The following is a 19,740-nucleotide window of genomic DNA, read 5'->3' as shown; positions in this document are numbered from 1 at the left end:
GACTCTGCACTTTTCTTGAATGATGCGAAAGGCAAAGACTGAAACAAGCTTGGCTTACAAGGCAGGCGAGAAGTCGTCGAATAATGAGGTCGAAGAGGTCGTGAATTGACTTATATCTGAACATTTAGGCGATAGGGTATCATTGCCATGAGGACTGCTTCAAGAGATCAAGAGGTGAGGTGAGGTTACTAGTGGTGTGTTAGGTTGGGGCCGATGGTAAACATTGTATTCGAACACGAACGAGACTGTCCGAACAGAGGAAGATCTAGCAGAAGCGAGCTGTGATGAGCTGTGATGACAACGGCGGATTGACTTGGCCACAGAACCAGAGACGATTGACGAACCTATGAGACTACTAGGATTCAGGAAACATTCTTCAGCTCAATGTGCTGATCCGTCGTTTCTGAGATTCCATTGCTCTCAGGCAAGAACGAAGATAACGGTCTGGAAGATGCCGCAGGCTTATGACACAAGTTCTTTGGATTTGTGTATCACCACCGTACAACAACACCAATCTCTTTCAATGCCCGTCGTCGTCGTCGTCCTTCTCCTCCTCCTCCTCCAGATCTGTACATGAATTAGGCGTGGAGTTGGCAGTCGATGCATGTCATGACCGTCAGTCCTCTAGGGTGTTGGGTTGGTGGGTAGATTGGTGTACCAAGGGGGGTTAGATGCTCGTGGAATGGTGAGTTTGGCTGATTGGTGGATCGATCAAGGTCGCGTATAAATGCGCCAGCTTTACCCAGCACTTTAACCAATTCACTGGAGACTCGAAATGAGATGTTCGCAGCTTGACAATTTCTCTTAGCTGTATACATTGATGCAAATTACCTCTCGCACGCGTTCGAGAGGGAGCTCGCACACCCTATCATATCTTATCGTCGCCTCCCGGAGAAAGGTATTAAGTATCGCTAACCTTTTCCTCTTTCAAGTTCAAGCATGTATATAATTGTTGGTGTCGCTTAACATTCGAAGCAACGAGAGAGGCGAGCACAATATGTTTATGACTGCGACAATGACTGCGATGGCAATGGGATTTAGTGGATTGAATCTCAGGCAACGGGCCTGATGAGGACGGCGAGGTAGCGACGTGGTCGCAATGACATATGAAAGTGGCGACGACAAGGGTTGCTTACAGCATGTCTGGGCCTGATTGATTCACAAATGCTTGATTCAATCATGATTCGCCGGTTGCTGAATGGCCCTACTCTTCTGTCTACGAAGCAGCTAGCAGGTGCATTGATCAAGATTCAAACATTCATTTTGAAAAGCTACGATTGATTTATAAATAAACTCACTCCATAATCCCACCAGAGTAGTCCTGTCCTGCCAAATTTTCGCCCTCAACTGTCCCAACCACGACTTTACTAACACCTCAACCTGCAAAGTATCTGAAAAGACTCTAGCGACGATTTGAGAATGGGATACGGCTGGCGATTTGCCGTACAAAGGTTGGGAAATCTCGAGTACTTCGGCGAGACTGCGGCGACTTGTGAGATTGCTGATGGGGCCTTGACTTGTCAAGCTGGGACGAGTGGGGTGTTCTATGGTATTCCGTCGATGCCTCAAGCATACCTGCCACCTAATGCTCCGTACGTCCTCTTCAGGCCAACGGTTCCATCAGGAAGTTTTCCACTTACTTTGCTTGGTGGTGCCTGCTTAGATTGGTGCCAAGAGGACTGTTTGCCCGCGGGATCGACGTTTCTGGCGAAGATGAGTGGTGTTTGGGTTTTATCTTGCATGTCTTGAGACGTGTGTTTATAGTGCATGGACTAAGGGTGCGAACAGTGACTTTGGAAGGAGGATGTGGCAGTTCGGTTATGTCCATCCTTTCTCTTCTGGAAATGACTGAATAAGATACTCGAATATCTGGAGCTTGGCAAAGGACAAAAGATGAAAAAGCATCAGATTCCGATCATGACGCTGCATATCTTTCTTGTTTGGCAGTCCGATCCGGTTTCAAGCAAAAAGAATCAATTGGGCTGATTCTAGATCGGTCTCAAGCGATAGGCTTCAACTGTATTGATGCAAACCGAGATTAGATTAATTGCACCCATTATCTCCAAATGCAGCCTGCCTACCGCTACCCCAGCTCCAAACCTTTGCTTCCCTTCTCCACATGTTCCCCCCACCGCCACCTCAGCTATACCCCATACCCAAATGATCCGCTTCCCTCGCCCGCCTCTTCATCACAACCTCCACCCCATATCCAAACGCACTCCTCAACTCTCCTCTCCCATCGACAAGCGCCCCCTCCCCGGTTCCCTGTCCATCATCCTCCTCCCACATTTGCACACCCCGAACCACCACCTTCTTCATCCCCGGCCACCGTCCCGCCCGCGCCAGTACCGGAAAAATCCTAGCCCCGAAAAGCGCATCCATAGGCCGCACGGGCGGCTGTACCCAGTCGGCCCGGCGAAGCAGGCGCTCGCCTTGCTCAATGGTCAAGGACTGCAGGGTCGGTTTCACTGAGGCGAGGAAGATGGCCCATTCGGCGTAGATGTCGTTTTCTCTGCTGGAGCAGGCGGGGCTGAAGTCGAATTGGTCCCGCGCGCCTACTTTGCGCAGGTGCAGCGATGTGAGGGACGGGCATTTTCCGGCCAGAGCGCCGAGGAGGTTCTGCATGGGGCCCGGCGCGTCGAAGTACTCGCTTTCGTTCCCGAAGGAATCGAGGTTGTTCCAGGGCTGGCGCGTTTGGCGGTGCGTTGGGATGAGAACGGGGATGGGGATGGGGATGGGGATGGAGATGGGAGTGGAGATGGGGATGGGGATGGGGATGGGGATGGGGATGGGGATGGGGATGGGGATGGGGATGGGGATGGGGATGGGGATGGGGATGGGGATGGGGATGGGGATGGGGATGGGGATGGGGATGGGGATGGGGATGGGGATGGGGATGGGGATGGGGATGGGGATGGGGATGGGGATGGGGATGGGGATGGGGATGGGGATGGGGATGGGGATGGGGATGGGGATGGAGATGGGAGTGGAGATGGAATCTGCAGGTCGTGTTTTGATCCGACGGACCATTTTCGTGGGAACCTCAGGGAGATCTTCGTCCGTCTCGTCCGCCTCGTCGAGGGAGCCGGTCATTACGAGGTGGAACATTTCAAAGATACTCATGTCCTTGTAGTGTGTATCATATGGCTCGTCATCCATGTCAGGATCATCCACTTCAGGGTCATCCATTTCAGGATCCTTGTCAATACGAGTGCTAGGTATTATCCCGCTTTGTTGAAGGTTGTCGAGGTGTAGGTGCAGCAGATTCTGACGATTCGTAAGCAGGATCGAGGCGGCGAGAGCGTACGGCATGACCCCGACCAGGCGGACCGAGGTCGCGGCGGGAAACAGGGTGGACGGGATGCTGTGGATGAGGGGCATGGCAAGATGTCTGGACAACCAGGCCAGATCGAGGGTTTGGACACGGGTCAGGGACGCGAAGACCTTCCAGATCTCGTTGAAAGGGCTCTTTGGATCTAATGCCACGCTTTTGTTGATCGCGAACGGATCGATTTTCAAATCTGTCTGTCGATTGCTGTCGAGAAGCAGTAATGTCCATGAGAAAGTTTGGACATACTCTGCCAAGCTCGGGTTCCTGATCAAAGCCGACAGGAAGGCTTCTTGCCTCTTCTGCATGCTAGGCGGAATATTGTTGCATTGCAGGCTATCAGATGGCTCGTACCATGTGCTGGGTAGGCTTTGGTAACTGTTTGGAAAGACACACAGGACTTTGCCGCGATTGTGTATGCTGAAATCAGCATTTCGGAAGATGATGGGTCTGCAGATGTTGCTGTACTGTTTGGCCACTCCGCTGAGGGCAGCAACATCTTGCGTGTCGCAGTGCTCGATGACAATGAGGAGCAGCTCGTCGGGCAGGCCGATGAAGGAACCGCGTTCGCGATCATCCATGGCAGGCCTGACTTCTTCGGTTCTCAGCTTATTGATAACTTTATGCTTTTGGTCGGTGGCTGCTTGAGACTTTTCTTATAGAACAGTTTCACGATGCGAGGTGGTGAAGTATTGGACGTGAGTGGTACAATGTTGTTCACAGAGGGTGCCGAGGTACTTTGAAAAAAGTGTTAAACAGTGTTATAAGTACGATGAAGGCAAAGAAAACGAACATGTCCGAAGACTCACTTCAATGCAGTAAATGAAATCATTCCAGTAAATCAGACTTCTAGCCGCAATTCCTTAGCGGCGGTAAGAATGATGGCCATTCTCGCTCGAGTGAGCTTAGCTTTCATCTGGCACATGACAGACCACAGCACATCAAAGAAAGCGGCATCTGAAACTTGAGATTGAAGAGACAATAATTCTTATTGGCATCGTTTATAGACCGTATGTTAAGTACGAACTGTAGGCATGACGTGTCACTAGTCAGGAGAGATCAAAAAGCCAGTAGAGTGTGATGTGTGAGGCATTTTTCTTCAGCTCGAATACAGGCCACTGAAAGTCGGCCGAGAGATTACCTCGAAGCCAGCGAAGTGAATTTAAAGTTTTGGTGTTGCCAGCAACGGTGCTGACGTTCTCTAGAGAGCACTCTCTTTGTTGAGTAGGCTTTGTGTACCCGTATCTAGAATTTTCTCTTGCATCTCTTTATTTTGCTTCGATGTACGAGGGGCGTACATCGCCCACAAAGGGATCACACGTCAGAGTACGAGTGAGAAGCCTTCAGCGGATGGATGAACACCCATGTAAGTGGCGTTTTGGTCCTGAGAAAGTTAGAGATCGAGAACAACCCGTGGGAGCAGCGGGAGATGCGAGGGAACCCGGCGAAGATCCCAATACTTACCGTCTTGGAATCGTGGGGGTGAAGATCCCCAGAAGATTGTCTGGATGAGATGTAGTCGCTAAAGTATAAAGATTCTGAATTAGCGACGGGTCACGCGTTCCTACCCAGCGATGCGGCATATTTGGAAGCTGCCCTGCATATTTCGTAAGCTGAGATCTTGCGATTAGACTTCATAAAGCTGGTTCCACTCCCAGATGTCATTTGACGATCCATTGCAGAATGGTCGTTGTAGAAGACCAAGCAATGATCACAACTATTGCTAGCTCGCAAAATGCATCTTCTTAAAACTGCCTCGGTGTTGACCGTCTCAGCAATTTGGTCATGCATGGTCGTGTGCCCGGCCGCAGGTCTCTTTCATTCAAGACCCAACGGGGCATCAACTCAGAGTGACCACGGAAAGTCTACCAGGTCACTGATCAAGAATGACCTAGAAAAGGTTCTCCGAGCATCGGTGAGCCAGATTGGCTCCCTCGACGAGCGCGGCAAAGACCTAGGCTTAGCATTGGTCTCCTTCGAACCTGGAGCGTTGCTCGTGCCCATTCAAGCAGCAGCGGAGGTCCTTGAAGCATTCTACATCGATATCGCCGTCAATGCTCACGGACCGTGGGCCAACAACGCTCCGCGAATCTGGATCAGAATGACAACTGGAACGATCGGGCTCCTCATGACTGCGGCAGAAGGAACTACCATCCCCTGGGATTTCGTTACATGGTTTGCACTGCAGATGCTGAGATACACTGAGCGTGGTTATACTGGCCTGTATACTGCAAATTTTGTCAATCCGATTGTGGGCAACGCTATTTGGGTCACTTTGTATCAGTGCGCGATTGGACCACTCACAGATTCAGCCGGTGTCGGTGCATCGGCAAAGGTAGCTTCTTGCCTGAATGCAAAGGCTCAGGCTTGGCTTCCCACGAAAGGAACACCCACGCGTTAGGGTGATATGATTGATGAACTTTGCCCGGGAAAATGGACGGAATTTGATCGTCATAGAGGAGCAATTCAGGGTTTGGGAGGGCTGAGGGTCCGATGAAGACAGATTTCGACTATTGAATGCGCGCGCGCACATGAATGACAAGTTTGGCGGGAAATACACCTATGGAACCCGGGAAATGATACTCGCAAGGAGGGTGTAATTGAGCAGATCTTGATTCGTGTCTGCTATTGCTACCTTGTCCTATCATTCTTGCTCCTGTTCATACATAGCCTACATATTTGTCAGCACCTTGGGCTTCATATGAATTGGAATCTCTCGACATACCTTTCCTGGCCCCCTGAAAGAAGAACCTCACAATGAAAACCTGCAGCCCAGCCATGCAAACCATCAACCCGCTTTCCACCACGCTGAAATTAAATATCCTGCTCTCTGTGCTCTTGACGGTGCTAAAGTTGCGGTTCTCACGAGTCCGGAAGTATTTCTGGTTGCGGTTGATGGTGGAGAGATCGCGCGAGACTTTCATGATGGACTCCTCGAGAGCGGAGGTTTGTTCAGGGGAAGTGCCTCGTTTTGAGGGTAGGAGGGCGGAGGGAGTTTCGTTTTCAACCTGCAAATGGGGAGAAGTGTCAGCGTGCGGTCAAACATGTATTTGGTGTTGAGACGTTGTAGAATAGTCCGGGTGTGCCATGAAGCTGGCCGAGCTGAAAGCGAGCGTCTAGCAATTGGAAAAGGGACCAACGTACGGCAATTTCGAAGTCCACCATTTTCTCAGCGAACGTACTCATCTCATTATTGAAGCAAAAACTGTATTCTCCTGTCGCTTTGGCCGTGAATACAGAGTCCAGCTGCCTCTCCTTGGAGTTCTCCATGATGACTTTCCCATCGGGACCCATGACGCTGTAGTCGACATCGAAGGAACCGCCAGATTGGACCTGCACAAAGGTGATGCTTTCAGCTCCGCGGGCACCGAGACATAGCAAATGCTCCGTGAGGAAGGATGGATCGACTCACCGCGAAGTAAAAGGCAATCTTTGCCCCTTGTTGTTCTACGTTTGAAAAAAAGCAAGCCTTTTCGTTGGCTATAAGCTTATAAGTCAGAGCTGTGGCAGAGACATGAGAAAAGAAGCAAGCCAAAAGGCCCGTGAATGCAAGGTACATTCGCATCCTGCTCGGTAGACAGAGAGCGTGAACTTATCGCTCTCCTGATGGCTCGAACGAAATGTCCGCAAATCTTCGCGCCGCAACGTCGCGGGTATGAAAGCTTGGCAGGCTTGGCAGACTTGTGCACGAGCGTCTACATTTAAGCAAACCAAATCAAATGCCTGCCTTTTTACTACTTAAGTCGACATGACTGAGCAAAACTCCTGTGATCCTCTTCTGTTCTCCCGTGAATTGGTCAAAAGTCCAACTCTTTCGAGCGGATGTTCTTGTCTCACATGTGTCTGAAGACTTCATGGATACCTATCTCATGCAGTTGTTCGCACATACTTGCACAATATCGTAAGTCTCTCCAATCCGATCGTGGTTTCCTTGGTAACCAGCTACAGTCAAATTTTGAGTATCTTGCCTGCCGAATACAGAGATTTACAGCGCTGCTTTTGGAGGCCAGTCCAGGATCTCAATTGTGAGAATTGGGCAGTGCTGATACCATCGGCGATCCAAAAACCTGTCGCAGCGTCCGATGAAGCTGGTACTATAAAGGAAACATATCCGATTAGAGCCCTCTATCCCGAACTCTGCTTTGAATTACGCCTCGGACAGGTACAAATGAAAAGGCATCTTCCTCTTTTACCCCCAAGGATTTGTGATTTCAATTATTGCGAATCCATTTATACCCATTGCTGAATTCGCAATAAGACCAGCACTTCCACTTGCGAAGTTCTCGAAGCTAAGAGCATCTAGCAAAAGTCATGCATAGAGGGCGAAAGCCCTCAATGGAATTGTAAAAATCCTACAGTTGCCAGAAAACAGTGGCGATTCACACGAATTTTTCCTAAAATCCGTCATTCTGTTTGCAAGGGAGAAATTGTAGAAGTCGTACAATTCAGGCGCGGTGCCTGTAAAAAGTGACAATGTTCATAAATATCCCCCCAAAATCTATTTCTGTTTGAGATCCTTTGACAGGAAGAGTCGATTTGTTTTGATCGATATCCACAAAAACATGCGCAAAGGAAATTTTCTCTATGCATGACTATTGCTACATTACCTTACAATCCACATCGCCGTAAGTCACACGTCATTGCTCCTCGACATGCCAGATCAAGACTGGGAATATGGCCCTTTTCGCCATCATTCCGCCTACGGGGGAAATGTCCTGGAGCATTCAAACGTAGGCTATGTTCCATAAAGTACCATCATCGTTTCATGAATGGCATGTCTGCACTTCATAGAAATCCAAACCTAACGCCTCGGAGACCACCTACACAATGACCTCCGGGATTTAGACCAGTTATTGACTCCCTAACAGGGAGCAGCGTTTGCTTGATATGTTGTCTAACACTACATTCTGTCCAGTCTCGATAGAGTGCCTTCACATGGAGACCTCTTTGCTCTACGCAGAAAATCCCCGTGCTCTTGCACTAACATAGTTCTTCCGAAACTCGTTCACTTCCGTTTGGCCACTGCGGTTCAATGCAGCCCATTTGGGCTGTGTCTGGAAAAGACGCATGGCATTGATGTACTAAGGATGTCAGTATTAGCTCAAAGGGGTAGGTTGCCTAGGCAGGGCAGTCATCACTTACATTCTCTTCATCCACAGTGAATCGATGGTAGATGCCGGCCGGCAAGATGAGCAAGTCGCCTGGCTCCGCTCTAATCCGAACCCACCTGTCCTCTGCATCACGAACGTCGAAATACCCAGTTCCCTTTAAGATGTATCGAATCTCTTCATCTTCGTGTAAATGTTCATCGTAGAACATCTTGATCTTGTCCTCGTAGACTGAGCCCATGGCACTAGGCGAAACAGTGATTTCGTCCCGGTTGGCGTAGGCGCGAGCTTTGGCGAGGTCCTCGACTTGGGCCGCGGATGAGGGCGAGGAAGGCGGGAAGGCGTAATGGAGCACTCCAAGTGAAGAAAGATGGGTCGGTGAAAGCTCCAGACCAGAGTCGTGTGGGAGGCGGCAATCGCCCTTACTTGTCAGTCTCGTATGGGAGCAGCAGGACGAGGAGTCTCCAGGACTTACAGGCTTATCGTCGTGGTAGAAGACCCTCATATCGGTAATGAATTCTTCGAGGATGTTCTTCTTAGGTGTCTGTTTGCGAGTCTGGGAAGGTTCTTGAAGGTCTTGAAGGCTTTGGCCAAGTTATACTAACAATTAAGGAAAATACGCAACCGAACATGAAATGCAGGAAAAAAGTGACATGCGTCTTCAGGTAGTGCTGCGAGGTTTTCATGCAAGGAAGCGTAGAGACCGCCACGTATGAGCAGACGGAGAATTGAAAACGAGGATCATTTGCACTTAGTGGTAAATACGTGTTCACAATCTGTACTGAGTTTCCTGCCCTGAGCCCTCTTTTCGGAAAGGGCTTGTCCATACCATATATATTCAACAAAGCTATAATCCACAGTGGATGATCCTGTGAGCCTATTCACGTATCACATCGCCTACAACATTCACTACTATATCTGAGAGAGCGGTGAAGAACCAAAAAAAGGCTGACAGAACACACCCGTAGTTCGGTTCCAAATCAATGATCAAGGTAAGGTAGATGAGGCAAATGTCCGCCTTGCTGCAAGTGCTTTCTTATGGATGATGACCTAGGCTTTGACGCGCAGACGGGAATGCAATATGCATCACACGTTTGCAGTGGCGCCCTGCATGTAAGAAACCCTACGAATCGGATGCTACTTTATTCGACTTCGTTCTAACATCACATGGGCTAATCCAATTTCGAGACTTGGAAGAGGGCGGGCGTGCTGCGGGACAGTGACTGCGCGGCTTTACGCAGTTGATAGAGGGATTTCATTATGCAAGCGAAAGGGAATCGGTGTGATGGGGTGGAGGAAAAGATGTATTGGACTTGCCGTCCGACTAAGAGAGACACGGAACGTTCAGCAACTCTAAAATCCTGAGTAAGGTTTCCCCTGTCTGCGTAGGGCTGGCCCATGGAGAAGCCGAACTTCGACGTCACCAGTGCCCCAAAAATCAAAAGTCGACCTCTTGCGACAAGACCTCAACCCCCAGCAATGCTTCAAACTCGAAGATACTCTCGACATGGCTGCGCAATAGGATGAAGAATCATTTTCGAGTTTTGGGCTTATCAAGATCAGTGGTGCTGGTGCAGTGATCTTCCATACTGCAGCCCTTGATTCTAGTGGTTGCTGAATGCCATTATTTACCAGGGGCACCGGTGATGTGGACGAGGGGACAAAGCGCAGTTCTTCAATGGTGAGGTTGCTACTCGTATCTGCAAGTTAGCGTTGCATGTCAGTATTGCCGCCCGGGAGGGTAGCGGGTGGTTTCTGATTTGCTGATTTGCTATTGCCTCAGCATCTCATCCGCTAACTTCGTGTGTCCGCCAATAATTGTAGAGACTTGAGAGTGTTATTCTAAATAATCACCATACCGGCGCAACTACCCGTCTCCCGTCTCCCCGTCAGACGCACCGCTGTGGGTGAAAGAGGTGCTTAGTGGGCCCTTTTCTTGACCCGCGTGACCTTATTATTATGCACGGGCCCGATCATTCACAACAGACGCATGAAGCGGAGATTTGTAATGCACCTTCGATTTTCAAACCAGAGAATTCTCCGAAGGGTGCGGCTGACATGCCTGGCTCCGACGACCATACCCAGTTTTTGGAGCCGTCGCTAGTCAATACGGTAGAATGGAAGCCTGCATATGGCCACAAAGCCTTCCCGGCAATGAGATATGCTCACATACATTCTTTTCGAATGTGTGCTCCTAGCTGCTCGAATCCCAACGTCTCATCCCTTCAGAAGCAGATCGGCAAGCTATCAAATGTTGCGCTAATGCAACTCATCATTAGATCTTTGGACGAATTGATCAAATCATGATATACCGGCCTTACCCATACTATGCGTTGTCCTCCTTTCTTTCGCCACTCTTCATGAAAAGGTATCAGGAATCATGGTCCAAGTCTGCGAGTTTCAGTCAATGGCAAGTGGGAATTTTTCGAATGCCTTTCGAATTCGATAGTAAGCCTTCTGAGCAACTCGATCATTGAGATACTCTACGGCCGAAAAGTTCACGTAGTGGCGCAAAAGATACACTGGGATGGACTGCTTTGCTTTCATGTTCTACTCTCCCAAACGAAACTAGCACCGGATATGTGGTGTCTGGTGTGTTTTGTCCTGCCATCTGGTAGCAATGCACTATTCCCGGCAATCTTATCCCTGTTGGGATCAGTATCCTTTCCTTTGGCTTTATTGACAAGAGGCTCGGAGAATCAGTCACGAGCTGCGTGGCCTTGGTCTCGCAAAAGCTCAGGTTTTAAAGGGTTTAGGAAAACCGCTACAAATCTAGAGACTATATTGATACATCTCTTTCCTCCAGACCAAGATCAAGGCACGCAAACTCGAAAGTGAATATGGAGTTCACCACTCCAGTGTATGTGGGTGTCAACCTCGACGCCAACGATGGACCTCAAATGAATGCTGTTGCCATCATATTCATAATACTGTCCTTTACCACCCTCGTTCTTCGTTTGTTCTCCCGTCTACATACCAAAGTATCCATTGGCATGGACGACGAACTCATAGTGGTAGCTGCGGTGGGACCACAAAAAAGCAGATCTACTCCGTGCAGTGGACGCTGACAACTCTGCTCTAGGTCCTTTCCTGGGGCTACACCGCGACAGTGATATTCGAGGTTGAGCATAACTATTATGGCCAGCACATCGGCAAATCTGATACGCACCATCTCGAGGAATTCAACAAAGGACTATATGGTCTGGCTATTGTCTATCCTCTTGCTCTTACCTTCAGTAAACTATCGCTTCTGGCGCTATATTGGCGTATCTTTCGAGTGACAAATGCGAGACGCCCTTTGCAGATAGTTGCAGCACTTAACATAGGATGGATGATAGCTGCAGTAAGTAACACAAGCTTTTCCTCTCTCGAAAAGCGGCCACTGACCAAGATTTTAGTTCATCGTTGGCATATTCAGCTGTACACCTATTCGAGGCTTCTGGGACGCAACGATCAAAAGCCGGTGCATCCAGTACCCTCAATTCTTCACTTCCAACGAGTCTTTCACAATCATTTTAGACCTGGTGGTTCTGCTCATGCCCGTGTACTTCATTTCCCACCTTCAGCGGTCTGTTTCACAAAGGATTTCCATTAGCAGTACATTTCTTCTAGGTCTTGTGTGAGTAAGCTCTGAAGACAGATACAGGATATCGCTGATCGCCTTGGCAGTGTAACGGTGGTCTCAGCTGTACGGTTGTGGCAACTCGTTCTCGCCCAAAGAAAGCCTGGCTTCGATCCAACTTGTGAGAACGACCTTCGTGGAAAACCTTCTGAAGAATTCTCGGCTGACTCATTTTGCGTTTAGTCAACGAAACTCCTGCTGCATTATGGGCCATCGTCGAGCTTAATCTTTGGATTATCGTTGCCTCAATACCCGCCCTGCGACCTCTCATAACCAAGACACTTCAAGACCGGCGTGAGCGTAACAGTGCCTCCGGTTCAAAATCGTACACATATGGTTCAGGGTCATTGAAAGGCCTCAAAGCCCTTCTCTGGCCTTCGCAAGGCCGTCCTTCTACGCTATCACGCTCAAACGGCCGCTTACCACTAGATGGCGAAGAGACGAGAGGGGCGGTCGGGGCTGAATCGTCGCGTTCTGTTGAGGACTACAACGTTCAAGTCTCTGCACCAGTCCCCAGAGAGGCGACATGGACGCCACTTGGCGTTGCTGAGGATGGACTAGACGATGCCCAGTTACAGGAACTGGGTGGCATCCGCGTGGATCGAGAGGTAAAGGTCTCGCAACCCGAGAATGCGTACCACCGAATCTGAGATGCGCTACCAAACGCTCCATCCAACCGCACACTAAGAAATAGTACTTTAGATGCAACACAAGAGTTGAATGAAGTCCTTACCACGGTGGCTAATCTGGGAGACGAGTCTTAAAGCGCTCAGGAGACGTTTCCAATAAGAAAGCGAAGCGCGTGTGTATCCCAGCGACAATAGCTGTAAGGATCTGACGACAATGAAGCTGTATCAGAGCAATTTGTTTGCTCTTACTGGAAGAGGACCAGCAGCGAACGTAGAACTGAGACACATTTGTACTAGACAGAGGCCGGTAAGGGCCCGTTCGTATAGTCTGATTTCGATCGGTACGGGCTCGGTAACTGTGAACTTGCTCTGTAACCAATTCTTTTGCATCATCACCTGACCACGAGTAGTTGCAGATATCTTTACTAAGCAAACCTCTCGCTTAAAAGTCCGCTTTTCTGGGAGGACGGGAGACTTCATTCCCACAAGCGCTCTCGAAAGGTGCCCTTGTTCTGAAACCATGGCGTTAGATCAAGGCAACGGTTCTTTTACTGGGCAGACGGAAAGCCACGCATTCGCTGGCTTCTTATTTGATGTGGATGGTACCATCATAAATACCACAGATGCCGTTACCAAGCATTGGCAAAGGTCAGTGAATAGCCTCTTCTCCCTCGCTCACGGGAAGGTCGTTGAACATGGCTTGCTCTTTGTTCAATTACCAAGACTTACCGCGTAGCGCAGAATTGGTGCCGAATTGGGAGTGGATCCCGATGTCATTCTTCGCAATTCGCGAGGCCGCCGCTCCATCGATACGCTGCGACTGTATGATCCCTCTAAAGCAAACTGGGAATGTCAGTCAGTCTCCCCGGACCACCCCAATGCCATATTGATATCTACGCAACAGACGTTCGTCACATCGAGAGCCTGATCCCGAAATTGTACGGTTCCGGCGTGACCGAGATCCGGGGCGCCCGACCCCTACTGAAATCTATGGGGGAAGCGAACGCACCGTGGGCCCTTGTCACTTCCTGCACTCGTACGTTGTTGTCCGGCTGGCTTGATCTCCTGGCGCTTCCCTCTCCTCCGGCGTCCGTTGCTGCAGAAGACGTCGCAGCCGGCAAGCCGGACCCTGCTTGCTACAACCTCGGTCGGGAGCGCATTGGCTTGGGAGAGCGGGCACGAGTGCTCGTTGCTGAGGATGCTCCCGCCGGCGTGAAAGCAGGCAAGGCGGCTGGGTGTATGGTCTTGGGTCTCGCGACTACGCATGGTGTGGACCAATTGAGGGACGCGGGGGCTGACTGGATAATTGAAGATTTGACTTGTGTGAAAGTAGCTGGCAAGGGAGACGATGGGTGGGAGATCTCGATAGAGAAGATGTGGGTGCAAAACGAATGACGCTAATGAAGGATGATGCAACGGTCGAGGAGGTAAAATGCTGCTTTAACTACGCGGCAGGTTGAGATTTTGGACGAAGAGAGCTTCAGTTTAGATCAATCGTCCTGTCACACCTCGCTGATACTATGTGCATATACCATGATAGCCCCGTGAAGACCAGAGCAATGATAGCAGCAAATGGCGTAAGTCAGCTTGCGTAATGAGTATCATTGGCTATAGCCTTCAAGCAAAGTATCTTATGCTTTGTCCGTACTGTACCATGCTGTATCATGAAAGCAAGCTAGGGTCCCCACGGAGACCAAGAAGCTGCCTTGAAGGATACGAGTAGTCCCAACCCAATTTCGTCGCGTATTCCTGACATTAACAACATCCTACGCACTGACGAGCTGTTTTGCTGGAGGACAAGGAAAACATAGAATGTTATGACAAAACGATCAGGTAGCAGTTCGTAAGGGGGTGTAGTTGCCTCAGTCCCTCAGAGCGTGCTAAGCTCATTCTTCGCTGGCTAAACCCCTTCGGGTTACTCTAGCCCCTTTGCTTACTACGGGACCTTCAGGTAGCATCAAACTCCGCCCGAGAATCACTCACAATGACGCAGGTATGCAGAAGCAGGGGCCTACCGTCTTCTCCATCATGTTGAAGCTAAAAATATGAGCTCTAACAAGACAACTCAAATGGCGTTTCCCCGCAACTCTCTTCGTGCTTTTTTGCAGCATGCCAAGACGAACCTCGTCAAAGCAGTTCACGAGGAGCATAACATAAACATTGTGATTGGGAATGAGTCTGCAGGTCTTCTTGTCTATCGCCCACGGCTTATCAGCAGCTGTACTGACCTTTATCAGACCTTGATTCCCTTACATCCTCTCTTCTCTACGCGTACATCAAATCCATTGCCCCTCCACGAAACAATTTCTCGCCCATCTACGTTCCTCTATTGAACATACCTGCTTCGGGTCTCCGCCTCCGCCCCGAGTTCTCTGCCGTCTGTGCACACGCAAACATCGCAATTGATCGTCTGATTACTTTAGACGATCTACCAAGTCAGTCAAGGCTATTGAAGAGTGTGCGGTGGATATTAGTGGACCACAACAAATTACAAGGAGATCTAGGCGATCAATTCTCTTCAAAAGTGCTAGGAGTGATAGACCACCATGAGGAAGAGAACGCAGTGCCTCAAAACACAGGCTCCGAACCGCGTGTGATCGAGAAGTGCGGCTCTTGCACCAGCCTTGTCGTCCGCGAATGCAAGTCTGCGTGGGACAGCATATCGAGCTCCTCACTTTCAACCGGTGCCGCTCATGGACAAGGAGAAGTTGCAGTAGATGACAGTGCAGTGACCCAAGTTTGGGACGCACAAGTCGCTAAAATGGCACTTGCTAGCATACTGGTGGATACGGCCAATTTGACAGCGCCTGGAAAAGTGGAGCATGTGGATCGGGACTCGGTGGACTACCTTGAAGCAAAGATCCAATTGTCGCCTAAAGACGCACAAAGTTGGAATCGGGACCGTTACTACAAGGACATTGATGAAGCTAAGAGGGACATTAGCAGCCTTAGCCTCACCGAGGTCTTGATCAAAGATTACAAAGGGTGGACAGAGAGTGGTACAAAACTGGGCATCAGCTCCGTAGTGAAGCCCTTGGAATTCTTGGTTCAGAAGGCAGGTGAAGAGAATAAATCATCGTTCGAGGACCAGCTGCAACACTTCATGGACGAGCGAGACCTATCGATGTTTGCGATTATGACAACATCCACATCTTCAGAGGGTGAATTTCAGAGAGAGCTGCTTCTCCAAGCTCGTTCATCTTCCTCTTCTTCCGCGATCAAGTTCGCAGAGCAGGGAGCCTCTGACTTCCAGCTAGAGATCCTCAATATCAAAGGTGTTTTGATACAGGACAAGCCAGGACAGCACTGGAAAAAAGTATGGTTACAGAAAGACGTGAGCAAGAGCCGAAAGCAAGTGGCACCGCTCCTCCGAAAAGTTATGACAAGACCAAATGAGTGACAGCCTGTATGTTCCTCAAGCCATAATCACCACAAAGACTAGGCCCAAATCACCCAGACCATGCTGAATTAGCGTGTTGCTGGGATCCGTCCCCCACAATATACGCCAAAGCATGTGCTTTCGAGCTGTCCGTCGCTCGAACTCAAGGACACAACCCACAAGGTTCAGCCGAGTTCTGCTTGATACCCGGGTATTCATTTCAACTCCGCTCGAGGCCGGTGTGGAACAGACAATTCACCAGGTAGGTTCTCTGCCGGGAGCTCATCCAACCGCCTCTCTGCGCGTTGTTCGCGCAGTCCATTATCGTTCTTTTCATTGGCCACCGCATGCACATCCAGTAGCCCTTCAGGTCGTCTCTTTGATCGGCGCCGAATAAGGTAGAAGAAGCCTGCAAAAACCGCCAAGCCGACGGGTACGAGTACACCAACCCCCGCGCTAACGCCGACGGCCGCATGGCCGTCTGAACTACCACTGGGAGTAGGTGTACGCATGATCGTTGACGTCGCTGAGTGGGTGCTGCTCGTCGCCGGTGCGTTCAAAATCGAGAGGCTGTTGCCCTGATTGGTCACAGCTGATTTTGGCAGCGTATAGTTGACGTGGTACCCGCTCGAAAGACCGCCATCATTAGTGTTAATGGTGGTGATTTGGTACTTGGGATAGCAATTGCCACCCGGATTTCCTGCCCCCCAGCTCACGCCAATGCAGGAAGCCTCACTAGCTGCGGAGGGTTCTGGCACATAGGCATCACAAACTCTCAGGCACTCTTCGAAGGTATCTGCGTGGACGGCTGGAAGATCATTGCCAGGATAGTTGGTGCTGCATTGGATTTTGTAATTGTTTCCGGTAGCATCTGTATATGAGGTACCGTCGAGATCTGGACACGGATAAGCTGCAGTACTGACCGCAGCAGAAGTTGCGCCGGTTTCCGAACTGGTTGTGACGGGCATTGGGCTTGGACCAGTGATGGTTGTCACGACTGTTGCCACCCCTAAGAAAAACCCGTTGGTGAAAGTACTGCAACTAGCTTGGCTGTTGTTGTCTTCAAAGCAGGAGAAGTGGCCTTTTCCGCACGATGATACACGATTGTCAACACCGATAGCTGATTTGGTAGAGTTAGCCATTCTTTCGACTCCAAATCAGAATCTCGCACCCCGCTTCCTGAGCTGTACGTACCAGTCAAATTATTTTGGCAAATCTTAGCACATGCTGTCGTATTTCCCCAATAAGGATCCGTGCAGAGCCCGGTCCACACTACTGGATTTGGACGGGGGTTGTTGTCGGGCTCGCAAAGGCCGTTGCTTAGACAGATCCAGTCTGATTGACAACAATTACTGGTTGGAGCTGAGGGACTGCAAGGGAAATATTCTGGCTGCTGAATTTCGTCGATATTGAAACACTGATCACCACATGAAACTTGTGCCACGTTGTATACTGCTATCAAGGAGGTGAGTGCAAGAGAAACAATAGAGGTAGGCATTTTGACGTTCAAAGGAACTCGGGGGACACTTTGACAGAGAAGCTTCCCTCGAGAAACATGGTTTATGAAGCAGAGACAACCCTGAGCAGGAATCAATGCTATATGGTCAGAAGCACCTCGCAGTCAGAGCACATGGATGCACTGCCAGCTGCAACTTCGCTTCGCAGCTCAATCCCATGCATGAGGCATAAAGATCTAAGGAGCCAAGGGGAGTGGCATAGAAAAGGCTCCTTCAAGAAGCTGTTGTCCGATGCAGGGAAAAGGCTGTGACTGATGCTTTGGGGGGGGGGGGGGTCAAAGCCCTTTACGAAAGGCTGAGTCCATCATCAGAACAGCCTGGACCAAAGACATGAAGGAAATTGAGAAAACAATAAGATGAAACATGCATGGAGCAGTCGAAAAGGCAACAGCTGGTGCTTGTATTCACACATGATTGACCGAGATGAAGACTGTTGCAGAATCTCAAATGTCGGAACTACTCAACTCGTAAGCTGCATATGACTGCTGCAGAAAATGCTCCCTCAATATCCGTCGACGGGCACAACGGAATATCATTCAGTGATCATTCTGCGAGAGGCACTGCTAGTGCCAGTGCTGTGCTCCGCTGGGGCGCCGGGGCGGGGTTCATTCGTTGGGTGACATCCAATAGGGCTGAATTCGGAAGTTTCCGAGGGACTTTCCACATGATGTAGCAAGCACTCCGCTCACAATGGCATTTACATGAACTTGGGATATTGAGTCTCAAGAGTTGCCCATCCTTCTCTGCCATGCCTTCCTCTCCGCCTCTCCGTATAGGCTATGTACCAGGTCAGTCATTGTTCTTCTCTCCTCTCCCACCACTTCAGCTCCCAACGACCCCTGTGCCCCTCCCCCCGCCTACCCCACGCCCTCTTTACCACCCCTGCTAACATGCCCTAGAACATTTTTCCACCCCCATCCACTTCGCCTCTACGCACTTCTCGCTATCATGTACACTCATCCCATTTCCCTCCGGTACAGGCCACATGATCACATCTCTCCAATCCAATGAGATAGACATCGGCATTGGTCTCACAGAGGGTTGGGTAGCGGGGCTTGGTAAGGCCCAAGCCGAGAGCAGGTCTGCAGGTTACAGGATGGTGGGAACGTATGTGGAAACGCCGTTATGCTGGGCGATAAGTACGGGAGCCAACAGAGAGGATGTGACGGGAGTGGAGCGACTGAAGGGGGCAAAGATGGGCGTCAGCCGGATTGGTAGGTACGCTTCCCTTCCCTTCCACCCAACTCCAACAAACTCGGCCCTAACAACTCGTGTAGTGGTTCCTACGTGATGGGCTTCGTCCTCGCCGATACGCACGATTGGCTTTCCCCAGCCTCTACCTCATCCTCCTCGGCATCCGCGCCCTTCGACATCATTCCCCTGCAAACCTTCGCCAAACTCCGAGAATCCGTCAATGACCGCACCGCCGACTTCTTCATGTGGGAACACTTCACCTCGAAACGATACTATGACAACGGCGAAATCAAACGCATCGGGGAAATATACACACCCTGGCCGAGCTGGCACATAGTCGCTAGGCCCGGGGTTATCGGAGACGAGAGGATGGAAGAGATGCTCGAGAAACTGAATCTGGGGATAAAGTATTTTGAGGACCATCGGGAGGAGGCGGTGCAGTACATCAGCACTGAGCTGGACTATTCGGCCGAGGATGCGAGGGAGTGGTTGAAGACGGTGAAGTTTGCGGAAGATGTCAGGGGTGTGAGAGGGAGTGTGGTGCAGGAGACTGCAAGCGTGCTGAAGAAAGCAGGGGTGCTGGGCGAGGACGCGAGGATGGAGGGTATGATTGGGATCCGGAGGAAGGAGTGAGGAAAGGCTTTGTCGCGAAAAGGGGCGGCCAACATTTGGCCTCGAGCCCTGATATTCCTCCTTCACACCGCGCATCGCAATTTTAGGTTTGACAAGCAGCTACTTTGTTCACAACCTTTCTCTAGCCGCAGGGTTCGAAGTTCAGGAGGAACTCCGCCATCGATTCAAGGAGGCGCTTGGATCTTACTTAGGACGCTACTCAAGCACAAAATGGCTCTGCGTCTTTCAACGACTCCTCACACTACCTCGGAGCTTCACATCGGCTTCAATTCCAAATCTTGAACATCTCGATCCTTCGGCCGCGTAGTGCTTGTCGACGTTCCACCATCG

General features: G+C 50.2%; 9 protein-coding genes across 9 annotated transcripts; 5 read left to right on the top strand and 4 right to left on the bottom strand.

The window, feature by feature from the left end:
* Window positions 1-2,139: 2,139 nt before the first annotated feature.
* On the bottom strand, window positions 2,140-3,909 carry HO133_005417 (uncharacterized protein; the record flags this gene model as incomplete). The annotated part of the gene is made up of 1 exon (XM_037296327.1): window positions 2,140-3,909. The coding sequence occupies one exon, from the start codon at window positions 3,907-3,909 to the stop codon at window positions 2,140-2,142; it is 1,770 nt and encodes a 589-aa protein (XP_037148309.1).
* A 1,208-nt stretch (window positions 3,910-5,117) lies between these two features.
* Window positions 5,118-5,729, top strand: HO133_005416 (uncharacterized protein; the record flags this gene model as incomplete). Its single annotated transcript, XM_037296326.1, has 1 exon — window positions 5,118-5,729. The coding sequence occupies one exon, from the start codon at window positions 5,118-5,120 to the stop codon at window positions 5,727-5,729; it is 612 nt and encodes a 203-aa protein (XP_037148308.1).
* Window positions 5,730-5,988: 259 nt separating this feature from the next.
* Window positions 5,989-6,622, bottom strand: HO133_005415 (uncharacterized protein; the record flags this gene model as incomplete). Its single annotated transcript, XM_037296325.1, has 2 exons — window positions 5,989-6,336; window positions 6,473-6,622. 2 exons carry the CDS (start codon window positions 6,620-6,622, stop codon window positions 5,989-5,991), a joined length of 498 nt encoding a protein of 165 aa, XP_037148307.1.
* Window positions 6,623-8,280: 1,658 nt separating this feature from the next.
* On the bottom strand, window positions 8,281-8,941 carry HO133_005414 (uncharacterized protein; the record flags this gene model as incomplete). The annotated part of the gene is made up of 2 exons (XM_037296324.1): window positions 8,281-8,409; window positions 8,471-8,941. The coding sequence occupies 2 exons, from the start codon at window positions 8,939-8,941 to the stop codon at window positions 8,281-8,283; spliced, it is 600 nt and encodes a 199-aa protein (XP_037148306.1).
* Window positions 8,942-11,276: 2,335 nt separating this feature from the next.
* On the top strand, window positions 11,277-12,708 carry HO133_005413 (uncharacterized protein; the record flags this gene model as incomplete). Its single annotated transcript, XM_037296323.1, has 5 exons — window positions 11,277-11,459; window positions 11,519-11,779; window positions 11,835-12,055; window positions 12,106-12,179; window positions 12,242-12,708. The coding sequence occupies 5 exons, from the start codon at window positions 11,277-11,279 to the stop codon at window positions 12,706-12,708; spliced, it is 1,206 nt and encodes a 401-aa protein (XP_037148305.1).
* A 499-nt stretch (window positions 12,709-13,207) lies between these two features.
* Window positions 13,208-14,082, top strand: HO133_005412 (uncharacterized protein; the record flags this gene model as incomplete). The annotated part of the gene is given in 3 exon segments (XM_037296322.1): window positions 13,208-13,335; window positions 13,429-13,509; window positions 13,527-14,082. 3 exon segments carry the CDS (start codon window positions 13,208-13,210, stop codon window positions 14,080-14,082), a joined length of 765 nt encoding a protein of 254 aa, XP_037148304.1.
* Window positions 14,083-14,671: 589 nt separating this feature from the next.
* Window positions 14,672-16,087, top strand: HO133_005411 (uncharacterized protein; the record flags this gene model as incomplete). Its single annotated transcript, XM_037296321.1, has 3 exons — window positions 14,672-14,680; window positions 14,796-14,871; window positions 14,925-16,087. The coding sequence occupies 3 exons, from the start codon at window positions 14,672-14,674 to the stop codon at window positions 16,085-16,087; spliced, it is 1,248 nt and encodes a 415-aa protein (XP_037148303.1).
* Window positions 16,088-16,281: 194 nt separating this feature from the next.
* HO133_005410 (uncharacterized protein) lies at window positions 16,282-17,208 on the bottom strand (the record flags this gene model as incomplete). The annotated part of the gene is made up of 2 exons (XM_037296320.1): window positions 16,282-17,101; window positions 17,159-17,208. The coding sequence occupies 2 exons, from the start codon at window positions 17,206-17,208 to the stop codon at window positions 16,282-16,284; spliced, it is 870 nt and encodes a 289-aa protein (XP_037148302.1).
* A 1,360-nt stretch (window positions 17,209-18,568) lies between these two features.
* HO133_005409 (uncharacterized protein) lies at window positions 18,569-19,410 on the top strand (the record flags this gene model as incomplete). Its single annotated transcript, XM_037296319.1, has 2 exons — window positions 18,569-18,801; window positions 18,861-19,410. The coding sequence occupies 2 exons, from the start codon at window positions 18,569-18,571 to the stop codon at window positions 19,408-19,410; spliced, it is 783 nt and encodes a 260-aa protein (XP_037148301.1).
* Between the last annotated feature and the right edge of the window lie 330 nt (window positions 19,411-19,740).

This window comes from Letharia lupina (assembly GCF_014066315.1).
Source record: "Letharia lupina isolate WasteWater1 chromosome Unknown contig_21, whole genome shotgun sequence".
NCBI classification, from domain to species: domain Eukaryota; kingdom Fungi; phylum Ascomycota; class Lecanoromycetes; order Lecanorales; family Parmeliaceae; genus Letharia; species Letharia lupina.
This window is presented reverse-complemented; position numbering and strand designations above follow the sequence as displayed.